The sequence below is a fragment of the Falco biarmicus genome, chromosome 2, assembly GCF_023638135.1.
Source record: "Falco biarmicus isolate bFalBia1 chromosome 2, bFalBia1.pri, whole genome shotgun sequence".
NCBI lineage: Eukaryota > Metazoa > Chordata > Aves > Falconiformes > Falconidae > Falco > Falco biarmicus.
The window spans coordinates 94360527-94382727 of NC_079289.1; the positions used below are offsets into that span (position 1 = coordinate 94360527).

A 22201-nucleotide genomic window follows, 5' to 3' on the forward strand; every position below is an offset into this window, starting at 1 on the left:
CGGCCGGGCGCTTCCTCACGGAAGCCCGCTGAGGGCGAACGACAGGACACTGGGGGAGAACGGGCGCCCACGTGAAAAACCAAGCGCGGCTCTCAGGGACGCCGCGGCCCCGGGGCCCGGCCGGAGGCGGCAACCCCAGCCCCGCGGCGGGGTGGAGGCGGGCGAGGGCGGGGCGGGGCGGCTGCCCGCCGCCGGGGGTGTCCCCGCCAGGCCGCGGGGCGGCGCTCCGGCACCCCTGCCCCGCGGCGGGCCGGGCCGGGCCGGGCAGGGCGGGCCGAGCCGGGCCGGGCGCCCCTCGGGCGGTGCAGGCAGGCGGGGCCGTCCCCGCCCCTCTCGTCGCGCCGCAGCCGCCGGAGGCGAGCGGAGCCCGCCAGTGCGCGAGCCGCCGCCGCCGCGCCTCCCACCCAGCCCAGCCCAGCCCGGCCCGGCCCGGCGAGGCACGGCAGAGCCAGACCCTGCCCCGCGCCGCCCGGGCGACGAGAGCCAGCCATGGGTAAGCCATCCGGGCTGCGGGGGAAGCCCCCGCTCCGGGGCGGAGAGGCAGCCGCGGCTGCTGGGAGGGTGGGAGCGGGGGCAGGTGCGGGGCAGCTCCGGGGGTCGCGGCGGCTCCGGCCCGGCCTGTTCCCGCGCGGCGGGGCGGGGGGCAGCAGCCTGTTGAGCCGCGGCCGCCCCTCCGCGCCCCTCGCCCCGCTCGGGCCGGGCCGCCGCCACAGAAAGTCGGCGGGGGCGGGCGCGGGGGCTCCCGGCCGGCGGGGAGAGCGGCCCGGGCGACGGGACTCCGCTAGTTGCAGAGCGCTCCCTTTCTTTAAAAGTAATTTATTATTGATAATAGTGCTGCAGAGTCGCGGAGCTGGAGCTATAGTTTGTTGCATGCGGTTGTTCGCAGCCGGCCCGCAGCGTGTGTTCTGCCCGGGTCCCGCCGGAGCTGGGGAAGCGGTGCGGCCGGGGGGCTGTGCCGCACGCCGCGGGCAGGGGCGGCCCCTGGGGCCGGGCCGAAGCGCCGCGGGGAGCGCGGGCGGCCCCGGGTCTCCCCCCGGGGCTTGGAGCCGCCGCCCGGCGCTGGGGGGTGACGGGCTTTCGCCCCGGCTTCCCCTCGGGGTAAGGCGGGGCCGAGGGTCCCGCTCGGCCCCTCGGCGCCGAACCCGCGTCCCCTGGGCTGTGGGGCCGTTTTGCCAGGGAGTGAAGTGTGGCTCGGGAGAGGAGGAGCAGCCCGCGGCGGGGGGAGAGGGGACGGCGTGCCTTTCCAAGCTGGGAAGTGTCGAGTGTGTCTGTGTGACGGGCACGATGCCTTTGGGTGCGAGCGCTGGGGAGTCCCGTGGGCTGCTGGGGGGACGTGGTGCCCTTCACTCTCTTGTAGCTTGGGGTCCGTGCGGTGGAGGGAATTGGGCGTCGATGGAACGTGGTGCCATCTGTCCCCAGGCTTACCGGGAGGGTGGCGGGTGGCGCTGGCGTGAGCGCGGGAGCGGGGCCTGGCTCGGGGAGGGTTGGCCGCGCACATGGGTCACTCCGTACCCGACGTGCGCGGTCGGCATTCGCATCCTTTTGGCGTGGGCCTTCAGCATGGGCTGCTTCCTGCGAGCTTTCCTTTCAGCCAGCATTAGATCCGAATTAATTAAGCAGTAATGAAAGTTGGGAGGCTTGGAAAAAAAAAAAATTAAAAGAAAAATACAGCTGTATCTTTGGTCCAGTTTGCCAGTGGTGTATTATTGCTTAGAGGTTGCAGCTGCTAGAGCAGAGCTATCAGTGTGTGTCTGTTAATATGCACATGCTGATGCTGGCACTGTCTCTGGTTTTAATTAAGAAGAAAAAAAAAAAAATTAATTGCTCAGCCAAAGCTAAAGGAAGCTGACAGAATTCCCATGGTTGCTACTTTGTTAAATTAATTCGCATCACCTAATTCTGTAATTTCTAAATGCTTATTAACTGATTTGTTCCCTAGCTTAGTGAAGATCAGACTCCTGTAGTATTACAGTCTTTTTGCTAAGTTTTTGTTTCCAGCACCCCTCTCAATGCATGTTAAGGTACTGATTCATGCTGTCGCTGCAGCTCTGAAGGCCGAAACAAATCAGCTGTATTATCAGCACCAAAAAGCTTATTTTTTTGCATGCATGTTCTGATAACTCACTTCTTAGACCATGCTTTCCCTACATGAACTTTTGATATTAAATAAAACTGTGGAGTTGACAGCCTCTCCTGTGTCTATGTCTTAGTATCCTTCTCTTAACATACACTTTTCTGCCATGGTTTGATGTCAAATAAATGTTGGAATCACAATGGAAGAGGGAAAGAGAGAAAGGAATGTTTCCAAGTGCCTTATTAAGAGAAGTGTATTCATTGGATTACAGCATCTTGTTTGAGGGGGAAATAAAATTTGTTCAATAATGCATTTGAAATTGTTCTTCTTTGCTGCTAAGTCTGTGAAATTGATTTTTCTTCAGTAAATTAAACTGCTAGAGATTTGAAATCAGAAAGTTGTTTTAAATCTTTATGAATGATACATCTTGAAGAGAAGCAAATCTTTATTATAGTCTTGGAGGTTGTAGATCGGCAACTTGTGTGAAATGTTTTATGTCCGTATGGAATGTCTTGTCCTGAATGTAACAGTTGGCAAAAGTGCTGTGGAGAGAAGCACACATTTCTTGAACATTTTGCTCGTAGTGATGATAACAACGCAGAACTCCAAGGTCTGTCAACTTATTTGCTGAGAAATGTTACTGGATCAAGCTGTGCCTGACTGGGTAACGTCAGTGTGGTCAGCCAGGAGAGGGGACTTCTAGCACAAATTTCAGATGAAATACTTCAAAAATACTTCAGAAAGAAGCCACAAAAAAAGGCTTTGTCAGCTGGGGATCCAGTCCATCATGAATACAATGTTCTGTTTATACCATTCTATAACTGCTGCCTTGCTGTTACGTAGGCTGAGGCTGATGAGACCATCTAACCAGGACTTGTTTGCAGCCCCAGTGCTCTGTCGAGCTTCCTGATCCAATGGCAAGGGTGTATCTGACTGGTTCTCATTAGGACCATTTGAGATGTCCTTGCTCGCAGAAAAAACTTTTGTGTAGGATTGACTTGCTGAGGCTGATAATAACAATAATAATTATTATTTTATTTTCAAAGGTGCTGAGAGTTCGCCACAGCCATTGATGTTCATTGGGCTTTTGGCTCCCTCAGACCTTCTGAAAGTCGGGCGCATTGTGTTCAATGCCAGTTAGAGTTTGCATCAGCTGAAGGGTCATCAGTAAAAATCAGTGCAGTGCTTTGTGCATCTTGTGTGAGAAGACCCATGCGTTGGTGTCTCACATCGTGGCACACACTCTCCCAATTGTAATGTCTCGTCTAGGAGGTAGGGAGGGGGCTGTTATTTTACAAAATAAACAAAACATACAAAAGGGTTTTGTTCCTAGAAGTTTTAAAGTATGTTACAGTGTCATTTCTTAGTAACTGTGTGTTTTCATAATTCCACACCTTTGCTTCTTTGTACTCCCCAAACTGTTGCTTTCAAATAAGAAAAGTGGTTGGAGCAGAGTGAGTGTATTACAGTTTGGTTGGTTGTTTTTTTTAAAAAAAGAGATACTGAGGAGAACACACTGTGCAAACAAGAGGCAAAATGATGTCTGTCTTCATATGGGTTTGTGTCCCATCTCTCTGCAGTCGCTGTGCAGGAACTGCTGCCTTGCAGAGCCTGCAAACCCAGGAGTTCCCAGGGGCGTCATGCTGTGCTACACCGGGGCCATCCCCTGTCCTTCGTGCCTTCTGCAGTATATACAGCTCCCCCAGCAGTACTTGCTTCTGCATCCCAGAACGAACCATCCCTTCCTTGTAGGTAGTAACCTCAGGAGTCTCACCTTATAGGCTTCTACCACCCATAGAAAAAGTCCTTGCTTTTATGTGAAACGTGTCCAAAGTAGGTTCAAATATCCCCTAAACCAGGCTTTCTTCTTATAAACAGCTGGGGGCAAATCTTGAAAGAGAATCAGTCCTTTTTCTTTGTATTCAGCTATACACTTTGTTCAGGCGGGAGGTGAAATCTTTTTTGTGCCACAGTAATAGTAAAATCTGATTAGTATTGGTCATTAAGGGTGGCTGGTTTTCAGTAGCCAAGTGGTGTATTCCATATTCTGTCAAATCTTGCACCTCTTAAACATATTTAACCTCATTCCTATAAAAAAAGAAACTAATATTAAGTTTACCTTTCTTAAAACCTGTGAAATACAATGTTTTATACTGCTGCCCTTCCCCTATCTCCACAACACCTGCTTAGGCTATTAAAAAGTATTTAATCTTGTCTTTTCACTGTAATCCTTCTTGTCCAAGAAGGAGGCGGAGGAGAAAATGTCATGCATTTCAGATATTTCCCAGTATCCTAAACGATTTGTGTTTTCACCATATTTACAGATTATCCCTCTTGCTCTATTTCAAAACATGTGGTTCAGTAATATAGGAAATCTGCTGTCCCATGTGTGAATTATGATATGTCTGATAGATCTTGAAATGTTACATTTCAGAAGAACATACTGGATTACAGATTACATCCCTGGGAGGGCTGAACTGTGGCAGTGCTTGATTATCTGTCTTTTCAGAGTGTTTCTAGAATTTCTTGACCCGCAGATTTAAATTGGTTTACTTTCAGTGTTTAAAGGACATCAATTATTTTTCTCAAGTCAGGTGTTGGTTTTTTCAAGTCTGCTTCCATGTCGTGGTGTTCCAGCAGTCATCATGTTGCAAGTGTCATTTTTGTATACAGTATTTTTTCTTTAGCCTTTGTTTTTCAAGATTAATGGTATCTAGTCATAGAATGGTTTTGGTTGGAAGGGACCTCTAAAGATCATCTCGTCCAGCCCCCCTGCCATGGGCAGGGACATTTTTTCACTTGCAGAAAGCCCCATCCAGCCTGACCTTGAACACTTCCAAGGACGGGGCATCTGCAACTTCTCTGAGCAATATTTACTAATATCTAATGTCATTACTCTAAAAAATAAGTCCAAAGTCCATTTCAGGATAAGGTTAAAAGAAATTGAAAATAAACCTAGTGAAGCCCACTTCTTAGTATATTTTTTTTATTCCTTGTGCAGCAGCATCGTGTCATCCCTGAGTGGGTGCGCATTCGTGTAAGTGAGGATTTTGTTTTCCCCGAGATACACAGCTGGTACAGCCTGATGCAGAATCACTGCGTGTATTGTACTTCCACTGATGGTATTTGGATGTAAATGGTTTGCTATCTTTCTGGAAGTGCGAGAGCATTGTATTCAGTGAAATTTCACCGGGATAAAGCATTTGCTGAGGGAGGTGCTGTGGGTTGTTACATTGCCACACTCCATATGATGGGTGTTCTTCCCACCAAAACTCCTGGATTTTTCTTCTTATTGACAGTAGCCTGGCAGTGTGTGCCCTTCACCCCTCCTCAGACACACATGCACCTGGTTCCCTTAAATGTGTCCCCCACACCTGCCTGAGCAGCGCATCACCTTGCTTCTCTGTGCAGCTCCTCAGGCTGTCCCCGCTGGGGGGCTGACAGCTTGCGCTGAGCTGTGGGAGCAGCTTTCCCACAGGTCCACCTGCAAAAAATTTCAATCCTTTGTGGCACCACAGTGTTAACACTGCAGAGGATGTATGCATTTGCTTATAATGTTCTTTTAGCATAGGTGCTTTTTACCTTGGGGTGTGGAGGTCAAGGCTTGCTCCCAGTGGAGGTCATGGTATCTTGCCGTGGTGCTGGTCTAGTGGGGTGTGTGGTGGCATGTTTATGGGGGTCATTCTCCAGGGTTTGTTTCAGTGTGCTTGCGGCTGGATTGGTTTGAGCCGTCCAGGGAAATCAAAATCCCTTCTGTGCTTCTGGCTGGTTCCTTAAAATCCATTTGGATATGGGTGCCTCTGGGTTTGAATTGTGGTGAGCAAAGTAAGGAAAGACAGTTTAGTCTCCATGTGGGACATCAAAGATGATTGTATTTTAATACTTTAGTAATGGGTCTCAGCTGAGCCTGTGAGGCTCTGTACAGATGCAGAAACTTGCTAGGAGGCTTACCGGGTCAGTACCCACAGTGGGCAAAGGGTGAAACAGAGCCATGGTGACTCTTGTCCATCTTGTAAGGTGGCTTCTTCCAGGGCATATGCAATGTCACCTGTGGCCCGAAGGACACAAACTCAGCATGACAGTACCAGAGGAGCAATCCGTGTCTCCTGACCCTATCTCAACTTTTCTTCTGCAGGCAGGTGTGAACTGCTGATAGCTCAGGTGCTGTGCCTGTCCAAATTCCCCGTGACCCCTCCGCTGTAAACACAGTGAACAGTGGAGGAGATTTCACCATTCGGTGCAAAAAATAGATAGCATTGTATGTACCACTTAGTCCTCAGCTGTTTGTTACTTTCTGTTGCTGCTCTGTCTTGCTGCTTTGGCAGTCTCGCTCTCCATAATTATTTGTCTCTTGGGTTTTAGACTCAAAAGTTTGCATGTGGTGTTGTGGCTTGGAAAACATTTACAAGCAACACAAAGAACTATGAGTATTCAACATCTTTTGTTCTCCCTGGTTTTGGAGCTGTTCAACTAGCAGCAATTTCAAAATGTGAATGGAGCTTATGTTTCATTAATAGAAAGATGAACCTGACAACAGAGCTATTGAGTGGTACAAACCTCAGTGTGTTGCTGTACATCAGTTTTGTGTGTGTTTGTTTTAGGCTTTCAGAGTTAAGTGCATGTGACATTTGGAAATTTTAGGTTAAAGTTATATGTACCAAAAATGACTTTCAGGAATGAGTTTGTACTTAGTGTACGGTGGTGGGATTTTTTGGTTGGCTTTTTTTCTTTTTTTTTCTTTGCCCTGGAGGGAAGAATATTGAAAAGGACTGTGGTTCAAAGACAGCTGGGACCTGGGTCATGAAGATGACTGGACTTCTTGAAGTTATGAACTGACTGGGAGTATCCAACATAAGATGCAGCCTCCATAACTTTGTGGAGTTTTTAAGCATTTTATTAAGAGCACAGAGAAATCATGGCATATTGCAGCCTCAAACTCTGTCTTTGTATACATTCCTTCAATGCCAATGAAAATATAAGAATTGCCCTGGTCTAAACCATACATAAATCAGAGAGCACTCTGAAGGCAAACAGGGCAAAGCTTGCTCTGTTAGTGGCTCTGGAGTAAGGAAGCAGCTGGCTTGCCTTCCAGGTGTGGTTTGTGGACTGGCAGGCAGAAAGGACACTGTGTTAACAATGCAGCAGGTTGGGAGATTCAAAAACCAGAGTAAATGATGGGAGTCCAGCCAGAGTAGGATTACATTTTGAGTAGTGCACTGATTTTCTTAATATTGGAAACACGCATTTGGACTTGTTGGTGGTTTTGGCGAGCTGGAGCCATGGAGCCTGCTGCTGCTGGCTAACTGAGGAGGAATCTGACTCCCTTGTGCTGCCAGCAAGGCACAGCTAACTGGGACTTTGATGTCTGATTTTTGCTTTACCATTTAGTCTTATGATTTTGTCAGCTTGCATGCTAGCGGATTCATTGAGGCTTTTCAGTGCACATCAGTGAAGCTGCTGGGTGAAGATGAGCATTGGTTGCCTGCAGTTTCCTGCTTGCACCATTTGTGACCCCGCTCAGGAAAGCAACTGCTGTTTTGTATTAATATCTCTTCAAGAGAGATTTCCCACTGATTATTATTTTTTTAATTTATTTAAAACTTTTGGGGTTTATATGTGTTTTGCTTTCTGACAGCACTCAAGTGTTTCATGACATAAAGAGAGTACTTTCATAAACTTAAAACATCTTTTTAAAGCTTCTTAAGTTCTAGGTTATGGGAACCTCTGTTAGGATTAGCTGGAATGAAGTCCTGGGCACACACCATGCTGACAAACACCCTGCAAGTCTGAATTAGCGCAGAGCTCTGGCTGGATCTTCAGTACATCTTCCTAACTTGTCTACTAAAGTAGTTTTCATTTTCTTCCTGGTTGTGTTTGTATCTTGTTTGTGGGGATCTTTTTGAAGGAATAACTTTTGGAAGGTTTTGAATGATTGCTGTTTGTGTGTAAACTTAGGCTTTTGTTTCCAGAACTGTGTTGAGATAAATGTTATGCACTTCCCCAAACAAAAGTTTAAAATGAGTTGTTGTATTTGTTAGGCACACAGCTGAAAGCAAGTTTGCCACATGCAACTTCCCTGGTGGGAAATTAAATGCTTTTCTTGAGCTGCTTAGGCATGTATTACAAAAAAAAAAAAAAAAAAATCAAGAGGAAAGAGAAATGACTAGTGGGAGTATTTGCAGCTGAGAACTTTCAGCACAAGCACAGGGATGTGCTCCAGCACATCTGTCAAGAGCCCATGACTTGCAACGTCTAACAAACAGTAACACTTCATGCAACATCTCCTTAGGTTCTGTGATGGGTGCTGGTACAGAAGCATTGAAATCTCTGAGATACATGTCATACCATGTCAGGGGAATTAACAGGATCTAGTGCGTCACCTATTACTGCCTGCTTCTCAGCCATTGAAGTTATTGGGTACGAAAGCTGATAGCTGTTTCATCGGGCCGGAGTTTTATGTAAGCAAATACAAGAAGTGCAATGCAGAGGGGGCTTTGCTATTGCTATGTGGGACTGATTTAGCCTGTTAGTAATTATTTTCCCCCTGCAGTGTATATGTTCACTTCATAGGTGTTTCTCCCATTCTGTACTGAAATTAAAGGGCCAATTTTTCATGCTTGTTAATTGTCTGATGAAAATCCCCCATTTCATATGACGTCTGGAACCTTAAAGAAATAATTACAGGGACTGAAAAGTAGCTAGTTAAGTAATTTTGGTTTTTATAGCCTGTAATTTTTAGTCCTTTCCTTTAAATTATTTTTAAACAGTTTGAAAATAACTATTTTTCTCCACAAACTTGAGCTATGAGAAGCATATAATAGATGTTTAATCATTAACCTACATCTGAAATTCTTTGGGGGTTTTCATCTTACCTGCCACTAATATGCTTACAATGCTGTGTTTGAGAAATTGTTGCAAACTACCACATATTAAATTCCTCTTATTCCTCAGTGGAAACCTCAGGGAGGCAGAAAAGAACCAGGAAGGAGTAAAAAACATTCCTGAAAATGCTCATTTAAAGTAGCTGTGGCATACTGAAGGTAAGTATTTGGCGAGTGGGTGGAACTGAAACAAAACACAAATGAGGTAGCAGTGTGAGTCAAGACTCAAATGATTTTAGCCTTACAAAGTCTGCAAATTTCATTAAAATGATTTTATTTTCCTGTAAAACTTTATTTCTGGATTTTCTTAGGTTTCCCATGGCTGTCGTCATAAAAACTGCTGAATGTTTTCCCCATTACAGTCAGCTCCCCATTGTGCCCCAGCATGGTATAGGCACTTTCCATCATCCTTGTGGAGAAGAAGTGCTGGACTCCATGATCGACCCTCATCCTTCCCTCCCTCTAGGCTGTTTTATACCAGGGTTTGTGGGCAGCGTGTGTATGTGGGGGTAGGTAGTTTCCTGTCCACCTTGTTCCTGTTGTCATTTGATCCTCCACTGAAGGCTTTCTCCCTCAAATGATGGTCAAGAGCAAGTGCCAGTTTTGCATATGCATGGTAGAGGAGCACGGCTGTGACACCATCCAGTGGTGCGCTGGGCATGTGCCGGTGTGTTTGCCATAGATGATGTCTGTCTGTGATAGCTACTAACTTTTATCTGTTTCAGAGTACGTGATGTGCCCCTCCTAGAGATAGAAAACGGTGAGGACATTGGAAGGAACAGCTTTAAAATAAACAGAAAGACAGGAGGCACTCTCTTAAAGCAAAATTAAGTGCTTTACTGGAGGGAAGTTGGAGGCTTGGCTGTTTCCACAATAACAGAAGGGCACAGCACACGTGGAATATTAAATGTTGTTGTGGAGGCTAATGGGAAGGTCCCAGCTGCTGTTAAAACCTGATGTATAACTGTTAATTACTGCACACTGCATCTTTCTTCTGTTCTTGTAAGAACATGCAAAGAAAAAATCCAGGAAAACACCAGCATAGGTGCAGTCAGCACTAGCTACTTCTTCCCCTTGTTTAGTTGATGAAATTATTCTGTTTCATGCTTGATCAGTTGATATTAGACGGCATTGCTATTTTTTGCATGTAGAGGCGCTTGCCAAATTGGTTAGTATGCTGGCTGTAGGATGGAAGTCTTACTTTCTGAAGCTTACGTACTGTCTTAGAATGAATTCTGTTCAGATGGGTTAGAGAAGCAAGAATATTTCTTGTTTGCAATGTGTTTGTTAGAATTTAACTGAGGGATAAGAATGGAAACAATACCGGAGTTTTTGTTAAAAACCAAAACCAAAAAAAACCCACACAAAAGAAACTCTATCAGCTGCTGGGTCAGGTGGTGTCTCTGTTCATTAGTTATTCCTCTGGCATGCTAAATTGGTCTCTGCAGGACTCCTGAGGAGAGTCTTACATGGACTTCATAAGAAGATGCAGAAGGGGAGAAGCAGCTACGTAGCCAAAACAGGAGTTCCCAAAGCATTTCTTCCTCTTTCTCATAGTATAAGGTAGGTTTATAGATTCAAAAAATGCCATGCTTTCTTAGGTTCCCTGTACAGTTCTCTACTGTAATTCTTCTTAAAATACTTCATCCTTTACCCTCTGGTTTTTAGGGAAGAGCATGGTACGATTAGTAGGAGGGAAGCATGCCTTTTTCCTTCCATACGTAATTGCGAGCGTGACTGCTGTGCCCACTTCCCACATGGTCACTAGTCTGTCTTCTTTCACATGTGTGAAACGTTCCTTATGTTAGCTCCTGTACCTTGTAAATAAAGTGTTTTCTATTGCCTTACTCAGAAAATATGTCAAGCTTTTCACTGCATATGTTTCATTGCTCCAACACTTGTGCTTTGCATTTGCATCTGGTTATTAAGTATCTAGAGAGAGGTATTTTGTCTCCTTTCTTCTCCTCTCACAGAAGATAAATCATAGAATCATAAAATGGTTTGGGTTGACGGGACCTTAAAGATCATCTAGTTACAACTCCCCTGCCATGGGACACCTTCTGCTAGACCAGGTTGCTCAAAACCTCATCCAGCCTGGCCTAGAACACTTCCAGTGAGGGAGCATCTGTGACTTCTCTGGGCAACCTGTTCCAGTGTCTTGCCACATTCACAGTAACGGATTTCCTCCTAATACCTAATCTAAATCTAACATCTTTCAGTTTAAAACAATTTTTAAAAAAATGAATTACCCCTTGTCCTATTGCTACGCTCCCTGATAAGAAGTCCCTCCCCATCTCTTCTGCAAGCCTCTTCTTCCTGACTGGAAGGCTGCTAGAAGGTCTTCCCAGAGCCTTCTCTTCTCCAGGCTGAACAAGCCCAGCTTTCTCAGTCTGTCTTCATAGGAGAGGTGTTCCAGCCCCCTGATACTCTTTGTTACTGTCCTCTGGACCCACTCTAGCAGGTCCATGTCTTGTACTGAGGACTGCAGAGCTGGATGCAGTAGTTTACGTGGGATCTCACCAGAGCGGAATAGATGGGCAGAATAGCCTCCCTCAGCCTGCTGGTTATGCTTCTTTTGATGCAGCCCAGGATATGGTTAGCTTTCTGGGCTGCAAGCACACGTTGTTGGGTCATACTTGGATTTTCATCCACCAGCACCTCCCAGTCCTTCTCTAGAGGGCTGCTCTAAATTCACTCATTGCTCGCCCTGTATTTGTGCTAATGACTGCCCGATCCAGGTGCAGGGCCTTACACTTGGCCTTGTTGAATTTACTATTAAAATTGCAAGTAAATAATTTTCTTGTGTCAGGCTAAATCACCAACATCACAGCAGTATCCCAAAACTGATGTGATCCTGGGCTGCTATGCGTGGTCCCAGAGGCATTCAGGCTTTTGCTCTTGGGTACTGGGATGACTTCCACAGTCACGAGCAGGACCCTTCACTCTTTGGGGGCAGACATGGCTGGAGCTGTGATGCTCAAGGCTGTCAGGCTTGGCAGCTGCTGCATGCCCCACTTTGACCTGAAGAGGAGAGCAGGGAAGAGCACCCTGGTGCCAGCCTGCATCCCAGGCCTCCCGCAGCACTCAGGATGTACTGTACCAGTGCTTCCTGCTAGAAGATACTGGCAGTTAATTTAAAATCCTTCCCCTAGGTCATCATGGCTTTTAAGGAGCTTTTGCCCTTATTATCTCAGAAACCGCCTTTCTTCCTTGAGCATGACCTGCCAAGACAGCTGTGTTTCTCTTAAGCACTGAAATTAATGGTACAAAACATGAAACTTGAGTGGCGGAGAGCAGGATTACAGCTGCCCCTAGCTGTGTACCCACTGCCAGTGGCCCTTGTGTGGGAGACCAGCATGATCAGGGGCTTTTGTGGCTGCAGGACGAAGTATAAAGCACAGCTTGGGCAGCTGTGATGCTTTCCGAAAGGGGTTTTGAGGATGGTGCTTGTATGGCCTTGTCGGGCTTGGTGTGAAACAAGGCAAGCTTTCTTTTTTTCCCTAGTGTCTGGTTTTTGTTTGTTTGTTTGTTGTGGAATGCAACGGGAAAGAATTTTTTTCAGATGTAACAGTATCATTGCATAAAAGGCTCTTCCTTATGTTTGTGTATACTGCTGACATACGCTTCATTTATGATAAGCCCTGTGGACTATGTCGCTTTGCATCTGAATGCCCCTGTATGCAGTAGGGCAAAAGTTGCTCAGTGTGAATGTCTGGCAGTGTTCTGTCTGGGCTGTGTAGCCTCTTTCCTATCAAGGTTCATATAGTAACCTAAACTTCCCCCTGTTTACATGACCTTAAATTGGCTATTAACTCACTCTCTCTTGCACTAGCATATAGACTTCTTCATTTCCAGCTTTGCTTGGGAGCTTTGTCTCCTGATATCTCTTTTCCTGAAGCTGTGTGTGGGCTTACCTTACAACAGAAGTTTGCACAACAAAATACCTTCCCAGATGTTAGCCCTGGCAGCTGTACCCCTGCGGAGGTACATGGAAGAGGGAAGGCAGCGGTGCCAGCAAACTTCACCACCACCTTTGTTTCCTTACTAGCTGTGATGACCCTGGATGTGAGACCAGGAGTGTATGCACTGGAGATGATTTAAGGAAATGTGCAGCACCACATACTAATTAATTCCGGTCATGATAGTCATAGGATAAGCACAGCAGCTTCCTGCCTCCCAAGTGGTTGCTGTGGTTCTGGTGTGAACCTCTTTGGCTTATGCCAAGAGAACACCTGCGTTGTAACTAACGTGAACCTAAACTGCTTTAGAGGAGCCTGATTTGAATTAGGGAAGGATTATTAACTCCAGCAGTAGTTGGCTTTGCTAAATCTTTCCCTTCCATGCTGTTCATTCCCCTGCCATTCCCATCAGCTCAGTAATGTCTGCTGGAGTAGTATCTGTTTAGATGAGATCCGTCGTCTCTGTAGAGAAAATAAGGGCTTGGCTAACATGCACCACAGGCATTGGTGGGACTCTGTCAGGGATGCAGTGCCCACTGCAGAGCTTGCCGATGGCTGACAGGGTCTTGCATTAGTGCATCTCCAGAAAGCCGGGACTATGTGAGCACAGAATGGGAGGTGAAAAGGTAACTATTGTGTGCATAACTGTACTGAATGCTCTTCCCATCATGAGCATGTGAAATAGTTACAAAATCGGACTGCTTGGAGTTACAGTATTAAATCCAAGTCCTTTGGGCTTTAAAGACATTGCCTTTTGCGTGCTTGTGTGAGAAATCCAGGAAAAAGCAAGAGTGCAACAGTTTTAATCTCAAACCATGGAAGCTCTGTAAGTTTGAGGGCTTGGAGTTCCTTGCTTATGGTATTCTTTTACATGAGCTAGATGATGTGCCCATTTTTTCTTTATGTGTAGATGACGCCATTTAAGAGTTCATCTTCACGCTGTCTTTGTGGGGATGGTGAACTGTGAACATGGGTTTTTATCAAAAAAATGCAGTAAAGCTTTTTGAAAAGAAGCATTTTGCATTAGGTTGTTTTGTCATCACAACTACAGAACACTAGTTTCAAAGTCTCTTACGTTACAGCTGTGCTACTTGTTTTCCAAGGCATTTTTCAGACAGGATCCACTGGGAGCTGCTAAAATGGTTTCCCAAATTCTTCTCCAGTATAGTGCCTGGATACCCTGATGCCTCTGCTTTGTTCGTGCTGTGCTACGCAGTGGTGTGGTAAGGCCTTCTATGTCTTTGACTTCTGGTGATGGGGTGAATATTCTTCTTTTTTCACCATTGTTTGTTTTTACAGTGTTTGAAAAGTTGGTGTTGGCAGAAGAACAAAAAACAGTAGGATTTTTTTTTTTTTTTAATCCAGACAAGCAGTATACTTACACTAGAAAGGCCTTTCTCTCATAAGAAATTGAATTGTCTTTTGTGGAAAAAATGTTTGAAATGTACATTGTGGTATGCTGCTTCTTTTTTTTTCCCCCCCCCTCACCTCTGGAAGAATTCTCTCTACCATGAAATGAAACCAGTCCTTAGTTTGAAGACTTCTATTGGGCATCCCTCAGCTTGGGAATGATTGGAAAGAAAAGCAAATGGATGAGTTGTACAGGGAGGCTGTGTTTTGGGCTGTGCTGATTTTCCCTGTTTCTTTCTCTGAAGTTCTAACTTATTTTCGGAAAGCCCGAGAAATTAGAGATTGCTAAACATATTTTTCTTTGGTCCTATAAAGTGATTAAGTATTCACAATCTCTAAATGTGACAGTCCTTTTTTAGGAATCACATGTTTGCAAGATACCATTAACCTCCACTACCTGTAAGACGTCTCATGCTCTTTAGAGAAGATCTCTCTGATGTCTTCTTACTTTTTGTGCAGGAGGTGGATCAGTGTCCTTTGGAGAGCTGCAGGCCTCTAGTTCTTAAGCACCACAAAATCTTTGCTCTTGGTTCCTGCTCCTATCCAGCCATGTCTGTTGTAGTCCTTGAATGTCAAAAAATTCCAAAGACCTGATGTTATTTTGGAGGCTTTTGTTTACTGTTTGGTTTCTGAGCACTTAGTGGCTGGTACTTATTTCCAATTTTCCCTCTTCTATGGTGATGAACAGAAGTCTACCTTTTGGGCATTTGTTGGTTTGATTGTTTTGTTTTGTTTTCCGTAACAAAAGATGCAGTTTTTCATGCATGCTTTAGAATCGGGACTTTAGGCACCAGATTGAGATAAACTTGGTGATGGTATGGCAAGAGGCTGTTAGAAGTATAGCTAGCATGTATTTGTTCCTGCATGACACTGGTACCTTTGCTCTTACTTCAGGAAAAAAAAAGGCTAAATATGTTGCGCACTACCTGTCTCTGCTTTTTACGCTCTTCTCTTTTGTATAGGGTTTACTGTTGCAGGTCTATGGGAAAGCACAAACCCTAGGCAACCCCTGAGCCTACAAGACATGTGAAAACCCTATATTTTAAGGAAGTATATTTGAAAGAAAACTACAAACAAAACGGATTTTTTTTTTTTTTTGGTAGGTGATACCTATCTAGATATACTTAGAGTGCCTGAAGGAAAAGTATTGTCCCATACTATAGGGATGGTACATTTTAAATCCTAAAAATACTCTGTGCTTTTTTCCCCATCTTTCCCCTGTAGTGAAACAGAATCTTGCTATAAATTTGTTATCCACGTTTGAGTAATGTAAGTCTATCTGATACTTTGTGCATTCAGTTTGGTTACTAAAGAGGCTCCATCAGTTGTTATATCTATTTTAACAAATCTTTGATTTAAAAGCAATAAACTTGAGGGTGGAGGAATGGGGATTTTCACAGTAATGTTAAGGAAATATTGCAAACCTGACGTAAGTGTCATATTTTTTTACTCTGCAAGCTGTGTATTTTCAGGCAAACTTTGTCATAACTGAGCAGTTAGGAAGCAGTGGTTAGTGGGTCAGACAGGCCCAGAGGGCTAAACTGGGTTTTGTTCAGCCAAATGTTAGTGCTTTTTAATCAGCGCTGAATTCTGTGTGCAACACTCTCTTCCTTCCCCAAAGCCATAACAAAATAAAAATGGGTATTCAATGGGGTCATGCACAACATCTGTCCTTTACTAAAACAGTCAGGGAGCTACCACAGTGAGGGAAGAGAAGCTGCCTGTAGCTACTGTTAGAGCATCTTTTTGCCACCATGGCTTTGGCGTTCTGGTGCAGGCAGCTGTTGATGTAGATAACGCACACAGTCCTCAAACTCCTTTCAGAAGGAAAATGAGAATTTCCTTTAATGTTCTATGCAGTACTTTTTACGACAAAGTAAAAATTCCAATAAATCTGTGTCCTGAAAATTGGAAGTGCAGTTAATTTACAGTGCTGTGAAATAATTGCGTAGATTTCTATTCACCCTGTACAGCTTCCATAGGTGTTAGGCTACTTCACATTAAGGATTTTTTTTTCAGATCTTGCTGCTGCCACCTCTTCAGTCTCTAGTAAATGTCATTAATAAGATGGTAGAAATGCCAGAGGCTTTGGATTCTCTTGTCTAAGTGGCTTATATATTCGCTACCATAGACCATGTGTTAATTGGGCTATCGTGGTAAGTTTCGATTTGCCTTCATATTGGCCTTTTTGATAAAAGGCTCCATGTAGGCCAATTTCATTTCAAAGAATTCCATTGCAGTAAAAGTGTTTCAGTGGACGTAAAATGCAAATGTCTGATTTGAAGATATTAGGTGCAGCTGAACTTCTTCCAATTAATAGGAGTATTTTAAGTTCTTCATCCAAAGCAGGCTGAGTCAGTCCTGTATTTAAAGCTAAAAGTTAACCATGGTTTGCTGGATACTTCTTGGTAGATGCTGTACAGGAACTTAAGAGCAAAAAACGGTGATTTTCTTTTTTAAAGTTCTGAAGAATTCACTATCTTCTGTGAGAAGAAATAGGAGCTTCTAGAACCAGGTGATATGTTGCCTTAATGTTGCAAGGAACAGAAGAGTTAACTTGGTTTTGCCTTATTTTGGGTGAGGAGCTTAAAAAATAAAAGCATTAATTATTTTTAGAGGGTAGTTTTCTTCAAAATATTACTTCAGTGGATGACTTTTTGCCTGAAACTTCCAAATACAAACAGTTTTAAAAGTAATGAGGATTGCTGTGAAGTAGGTAACTCATCTCTGGCAACATAGGACTAGTTGTCTTCTCCTAATGCTCAATGTTGGCCTCTCCTTCCCCCATTATCTGGCAAGCTGCAGAGAGGCAGTGGGTGCGAATAGGAAGTGCCTATTGGGAAGAAAAAAAAGAAAAAAAAAGGCTAGGATGTGAAACCAAATGCACAGTTATTTAAATAACTAAATCTCAGAGGGAGACTATGTCTCAGGGTACAATCTCTTAGTGGTGCATGCTTGTTAATACACAAAATTTTGTGCCAGTTCAGAAACACACTAATATATGTGCTTGTCCCTAGACACACCAACAAGCAGCCTTGTGAGCTCAAGAGGCGATACTTGGTGTACTTGGCTGTAGAATATAGAAATAGTCTGCTAGATCAGGATCTGCACGTGCATGCTTGTGTTAAAAAGACACGCAGGGAAATACACGTGTAGAGCAGGTAGAGTTTAGCTGACTTGAGACATTGCGGTAGTGCTTTATTACAATTTATATTGCAAATGTTTGTTTGCTTTAACAGACAAGGAAAGTCATATTTTCTATTACTTAGAAGTAGGAAAAAAATGGAGTGCTTCATGTAGTATGACTTGGAATCATTTTGGTTTGGCTGGCACATTGCGTTGAAGACCAAATGAAATACTTACCTGAAAGATGAAGCTAAGGAATTACAGAAATACACATTGCTATTTGATAATCCAGGAAACTACTTTTGATTATAGTGAGATCTACAAAACATGTTTCATGCTGTTGTGGCTTAACCCCAGCCAGCAGCCAAGTACCACGCAGCTGTGCACTCATGCCCCCACAATGGGATGGGGAAGAGGAATCGGAAGGCTAAAAGTGAGAAAACTTGTGGGTTGAGTTAAAGGCAGTTTAACAGGTAAAGCGAAAGCTGTGTGTGGAAGCAAAACAAAATAAGGAATTCATTCACCACTACCCATCAGCAGGCAGGTGTTCAGCCATCCCCAGGAAAGCTGGGCTCCATGATGTGTAATGGTGACTTAGGAAGACAAATGCCGTAACTCTGAACATACCCCCTTCCTCCTCCTTCCCCCAGTTTTATAGCTTGTACATGACATCACGTGGCATGGAATATCCTTTTGGTCAGTCAGGGTCAGCTGTCTGGGCTGTGTCTCCTCCCAGCTTCTTGCACACCCCCAACTTGCTCACTGGTGCCACGGGGTGAGGAACAGAAAAGGCCTGCAAGCACTGCTCAGCAAGAACTAAAACATCTTTGTATTACCTATAACACTGCAGCCTTCCTGGAGGATTCCATTTATATAGATAGGTCCACTTAGTATATGCATTACAGCATTAGCTTATACCATTAAATGCATGTATCTTTCAGAACTGTGTGATATTGTAAATAATGTTTGATCTCTGAAATGCTGAAACTCCTTTAAATATAGGTGTACATAAACCTACATGTAGCAGCTAGGTGGCAGAAACTGTGCCTCTTATAAAGAAGGTGGTATTATAAATGCAGCGATGTTGCTTTGTAGCGACTGCTCAGTTTCTTTAACAGAAATAATTTTGCCACACCTTTGTATTGCCAGGAATGTGTCCTTTGAGAAGACAAAAGTAAGCAACTTCCTTCTGTTTTATTGATGGCATCTTTTCTCTAGGTGTCTAAATGGTCAGAAATAAATTCTGTTGCATATCTACCATCTATGTGGTTCTAAAATAAAAATAGCTGAAAGATGTCACTTTGTGCTTCTACAGCTGTGGCTTTCTTGCTGTCTGCTGTCAAGTCCTTTACCTGTCATACCTTGTACAACTATATATGTAACACCAATTAAACTGTTCCTGTGCAAGAAGGTTTGGTATGTGAGTATGCCTGTGCAGAACGGAAGGTTAGGGTGTAAGTATTTGGAAGCAGGGACTGTTTTGTGGGTTTGTGTATCACTCATTAGACTTGACGCTCACTCTAATTCTATGGTCTAAGTCCTTTTCTAACGTGGCTATTATGAGGAACGGGGTGGGGGTGGGGGGGTGCAGTTTTCTCTATTTTAAGATTTGCTGCTGTTTCTAAATGAATGCCTTATCTCTTAAAATTAAATCAACCTAAAATTGAAATGCAACTAGTAACAAACTTTATGCCCTGCTAAGAAATTCTCTAAATTCGGTTGATTATTACAATTACAATTTCATATATGGCTTGTTCAGTCCTTTGCTGGGCACAGCTTACCTGCAGAGGTTGCAAGTTGTTTTGGTGTGCTGCTTTGAATTCTTTGACCTTCCAACCCTTTCTTTGTAGTATCTGGCTGATGGCCACTGTGGTTCAGATAGGAAGCCAGAGAAGACTTAAGCTCAATTCTGCACATGTCTCTGAACTTTGAGACAGAGCCATGCATAGACCTGGCAGCTATTAGGCTAAAGCATTAAAGTGGTTAGGGTGAAAGTCTTGCTTTCCTGTGTGGGTAGGAAACTTCTTTAGGGTTCCTCAGTTACATGGTCATAATGGTGATAACAAAGAACAGTTGTGTGCATTGTTTAGGGGAACTGTTAGAAAACAAAACAAAAAAGGCCCCAACAGTTTATGAGCAATGGTGGCCCAGTCTTGCTGGGTTTTTTGCTCTGTGTAAACCATTGGGTCAGCAATGTCTGAAAGGACTGTCTATCTTCAGATTCTGTTCATTGCAGCAAATTTGCTAGTCTGCAAGCTACCTGTGCTGCGTCAACACCATAAAAAGTACTTTTGAGTGCACTGTCTTATCAAAGTTACACAAGTTAGTTTCAAGAAGAGTGCAGTAGAGTTACTGAAGAACAAGGTTATTTTGTGTGACAGGTTTGGAAATAAGTGCCTAGTTACAAAACGGGGTGTTTGAGAAAATGCTTGTGGATGCAAGAACTTATGTCCTCTCTAAACGAACACTTTGTGTACAACAGCTGTCCCAACGCTTGAATTTCCAAAAAGCTTGATTCCTTAACAGCCAGGTCTGTGGGAGTTTGGAGCATACGAGCTGCAAGATAGTTTATTTGTTGTGATGTTTAAACTTCATTAAGTGTGACGCTAAGTAGAATAATGTAATTTTACTAGACTCAGAAGCCAACATGCAAGTTTTCCGAACATCTAAAATTGTCAAGAGCATGGTGTCCTAAGCAGTAATGAGAGGGATCAGTGGGTCATATATGTATTCAACATTGAGAAGCACAGTTGAAAAATTTGTAGGGTTACTGTAAAGCCCTTTAAGTCACTCTTGCTTTTTAATTTCAATTTTACGCATTAACATTATTGAGAGAGCATTATTTTTTTGACTACAGAAAGTGCCATCTGATTAAAATGTTCTTGAGAATCTTCTAAAGTGCATTTTTAACAGGAACAAGCGTATTGACTTAGAAAAACACTAAGCTGTTCATTAAGGCAGCATGCTGTAGTGTTGAATGTCATGTGATTTACATTAATTTTAAGTCATATCTGTACCTGTTTCTTGGTTTTATGGGTTTGAGCAAATGAGTTGAATTCTTTTAGTTCACTTCTCTTTCACTTGCTTATGTATTCAGGATGCTTAATGGGTAATTATTATCTTCAGAATGCTTTGGTGTCTAAATGGAGGGTGGTGCTGAAGAGGTTTCTCTGTGGAAAAAACATGACTTAAGAGTTGCAGGTTTGATTCATACTTGTTCTTAGCGTTTTCAAGTAGCGTGTGTGTCTTCACTTTCCTAAAGAGTGATGTCTGAAAATGCTTGTAAATCGTGTTCATTTGGTTTCAGCTGTTGCAACCATAAAGCAGGCTGGAAGAAGAAATGTGCTGTGGCTGAGGAAAGAGGCCTTTTGAAAACCAATATAAATTTTTTCCTGCAGTTTAGTTTCCTTCCAGCAATCTCCCAACATGTTGTCTTCCCTCCCTGCCTTTCTGTGTATGTCTAAACATGAAAGAGATACAGGTTTTTTATCATTTAAGAAGGGGACACTCCCCCACCCCCAGACAAATCCCAAAATCTAAGCAAAAAGAAACCCTGAAAAAGCCCATTGCCACTTCAGATTTTTGATTTGGAGCTCTCTGTGGTTCTGCCACCCCTGGAGCTTGAGAAATACAAAGCATGCCCTGGCTGCAAACCAGCCCAGTGTTAATTTGTGTGTTTACTTGGGGAGGCTGAGTTGCATGGTCATCCAGGTGATAGAGGGACCTTGGCCTCTGCCATGTGACTGAGAAAGAGCCGGCTTACAGGACTTAGGGGTTTTGAGAAGAGTAATTGCGTTTCCTAGAGTTTGCATGCTTGACGACTCTTGGAGAAGCTCCTCTACTCTTTCCTGGCCTTGAGACATGCAGTTCCTTCCTGCTTTGTCTACCCATCTTTAAAGATGAATTTTCCTCTGTGCTCTGCAAGTAAAGTTAGCTGTACCCTGTTAGTGGTCGCTCAAATAAAAACAAAGACCCCACAGCTGGAGCGGGGAAGAGGTACATCTGCTGTGAGCCCTTATGAGGTGCTAATCCTGGCTCAACTGGTGACTGAGGGACCTGGGTTGAAGAGAAGAGGGAGCAGGTGATGAGCAGGGGGATTGTGGCAGAGATGGGAAAGGCTGGCCATGGGGGAAGAGTGGAACCTCGTGGGAGAAGAAGCACTTTTTGCATATGAGATTAAAAAAGACAAAATAGTCTAAATAGGAAGAGAGTTCTAGTTTGTGTTTGGGACCCTGTCAGTTAAGTATTGATTTACCTATGCATGCAACTTCCATGTATAGTATAATGTATTATTTTTATGGATGGCAGTATATGTGTTTTATTTTGGGTACGTAATGCTAGTAGTGGAATGTGGCATAAATCATTTGGCATTTAAACTCTACATTTTGCCCATTTCAGAATTTAGTACTTCTTTCCACTGCTAAATGATTATGAGTTATGGTTTAGTATCTTTTGGGACAAATAGGGCTACATGGCAAATTGTGGGAGAGAGAGTGTGTGTGACAATTACTCATTACGATTTTAAGCATAACTAATCTCTCTTTTTCTTTCTCCCTCCCCCATTTCATAAACTACTCAATCTTAGCTGCAGAGCCACCGATTTACATGTATGAGCAGTTTCCCACCTGAGCAGCCTCTCCTCTAGCCTCAGGTAACAATTGCTTATGAAATTAATGCAGGATTCACAGTCAGCTTCAAAAGAATTTGGGAAGCTTTGTCAATACTTGACATTTTTCAAGGACAGAGGGCAC

At 43.9% G+C, this 22201-nt stretch overlaps 1 protein-coding gene across 1 annotated transcript in view; it reads left to right on the plus strand.

Annotated features, from left to right (window-relative positions):
* Positions 1-266: 266 nt before the first annotated feature.
* Positions 267-22201, plus strand: part of GPM6B (glycoprotein M6B) — a 111923-nt gene continuing 89988 nt past the window's right edge. The window contains exon 1 of the mRNA XM_056328175.1: positions 267-493. Within this exon, the coding sequence (XP_056184150.1) occupies positions 490-493 (4 nt within the window). The 5' untranslated portion in view covers positions 267-489. The remainder of the gene's footprint in view (positions 494-22201) is intronic.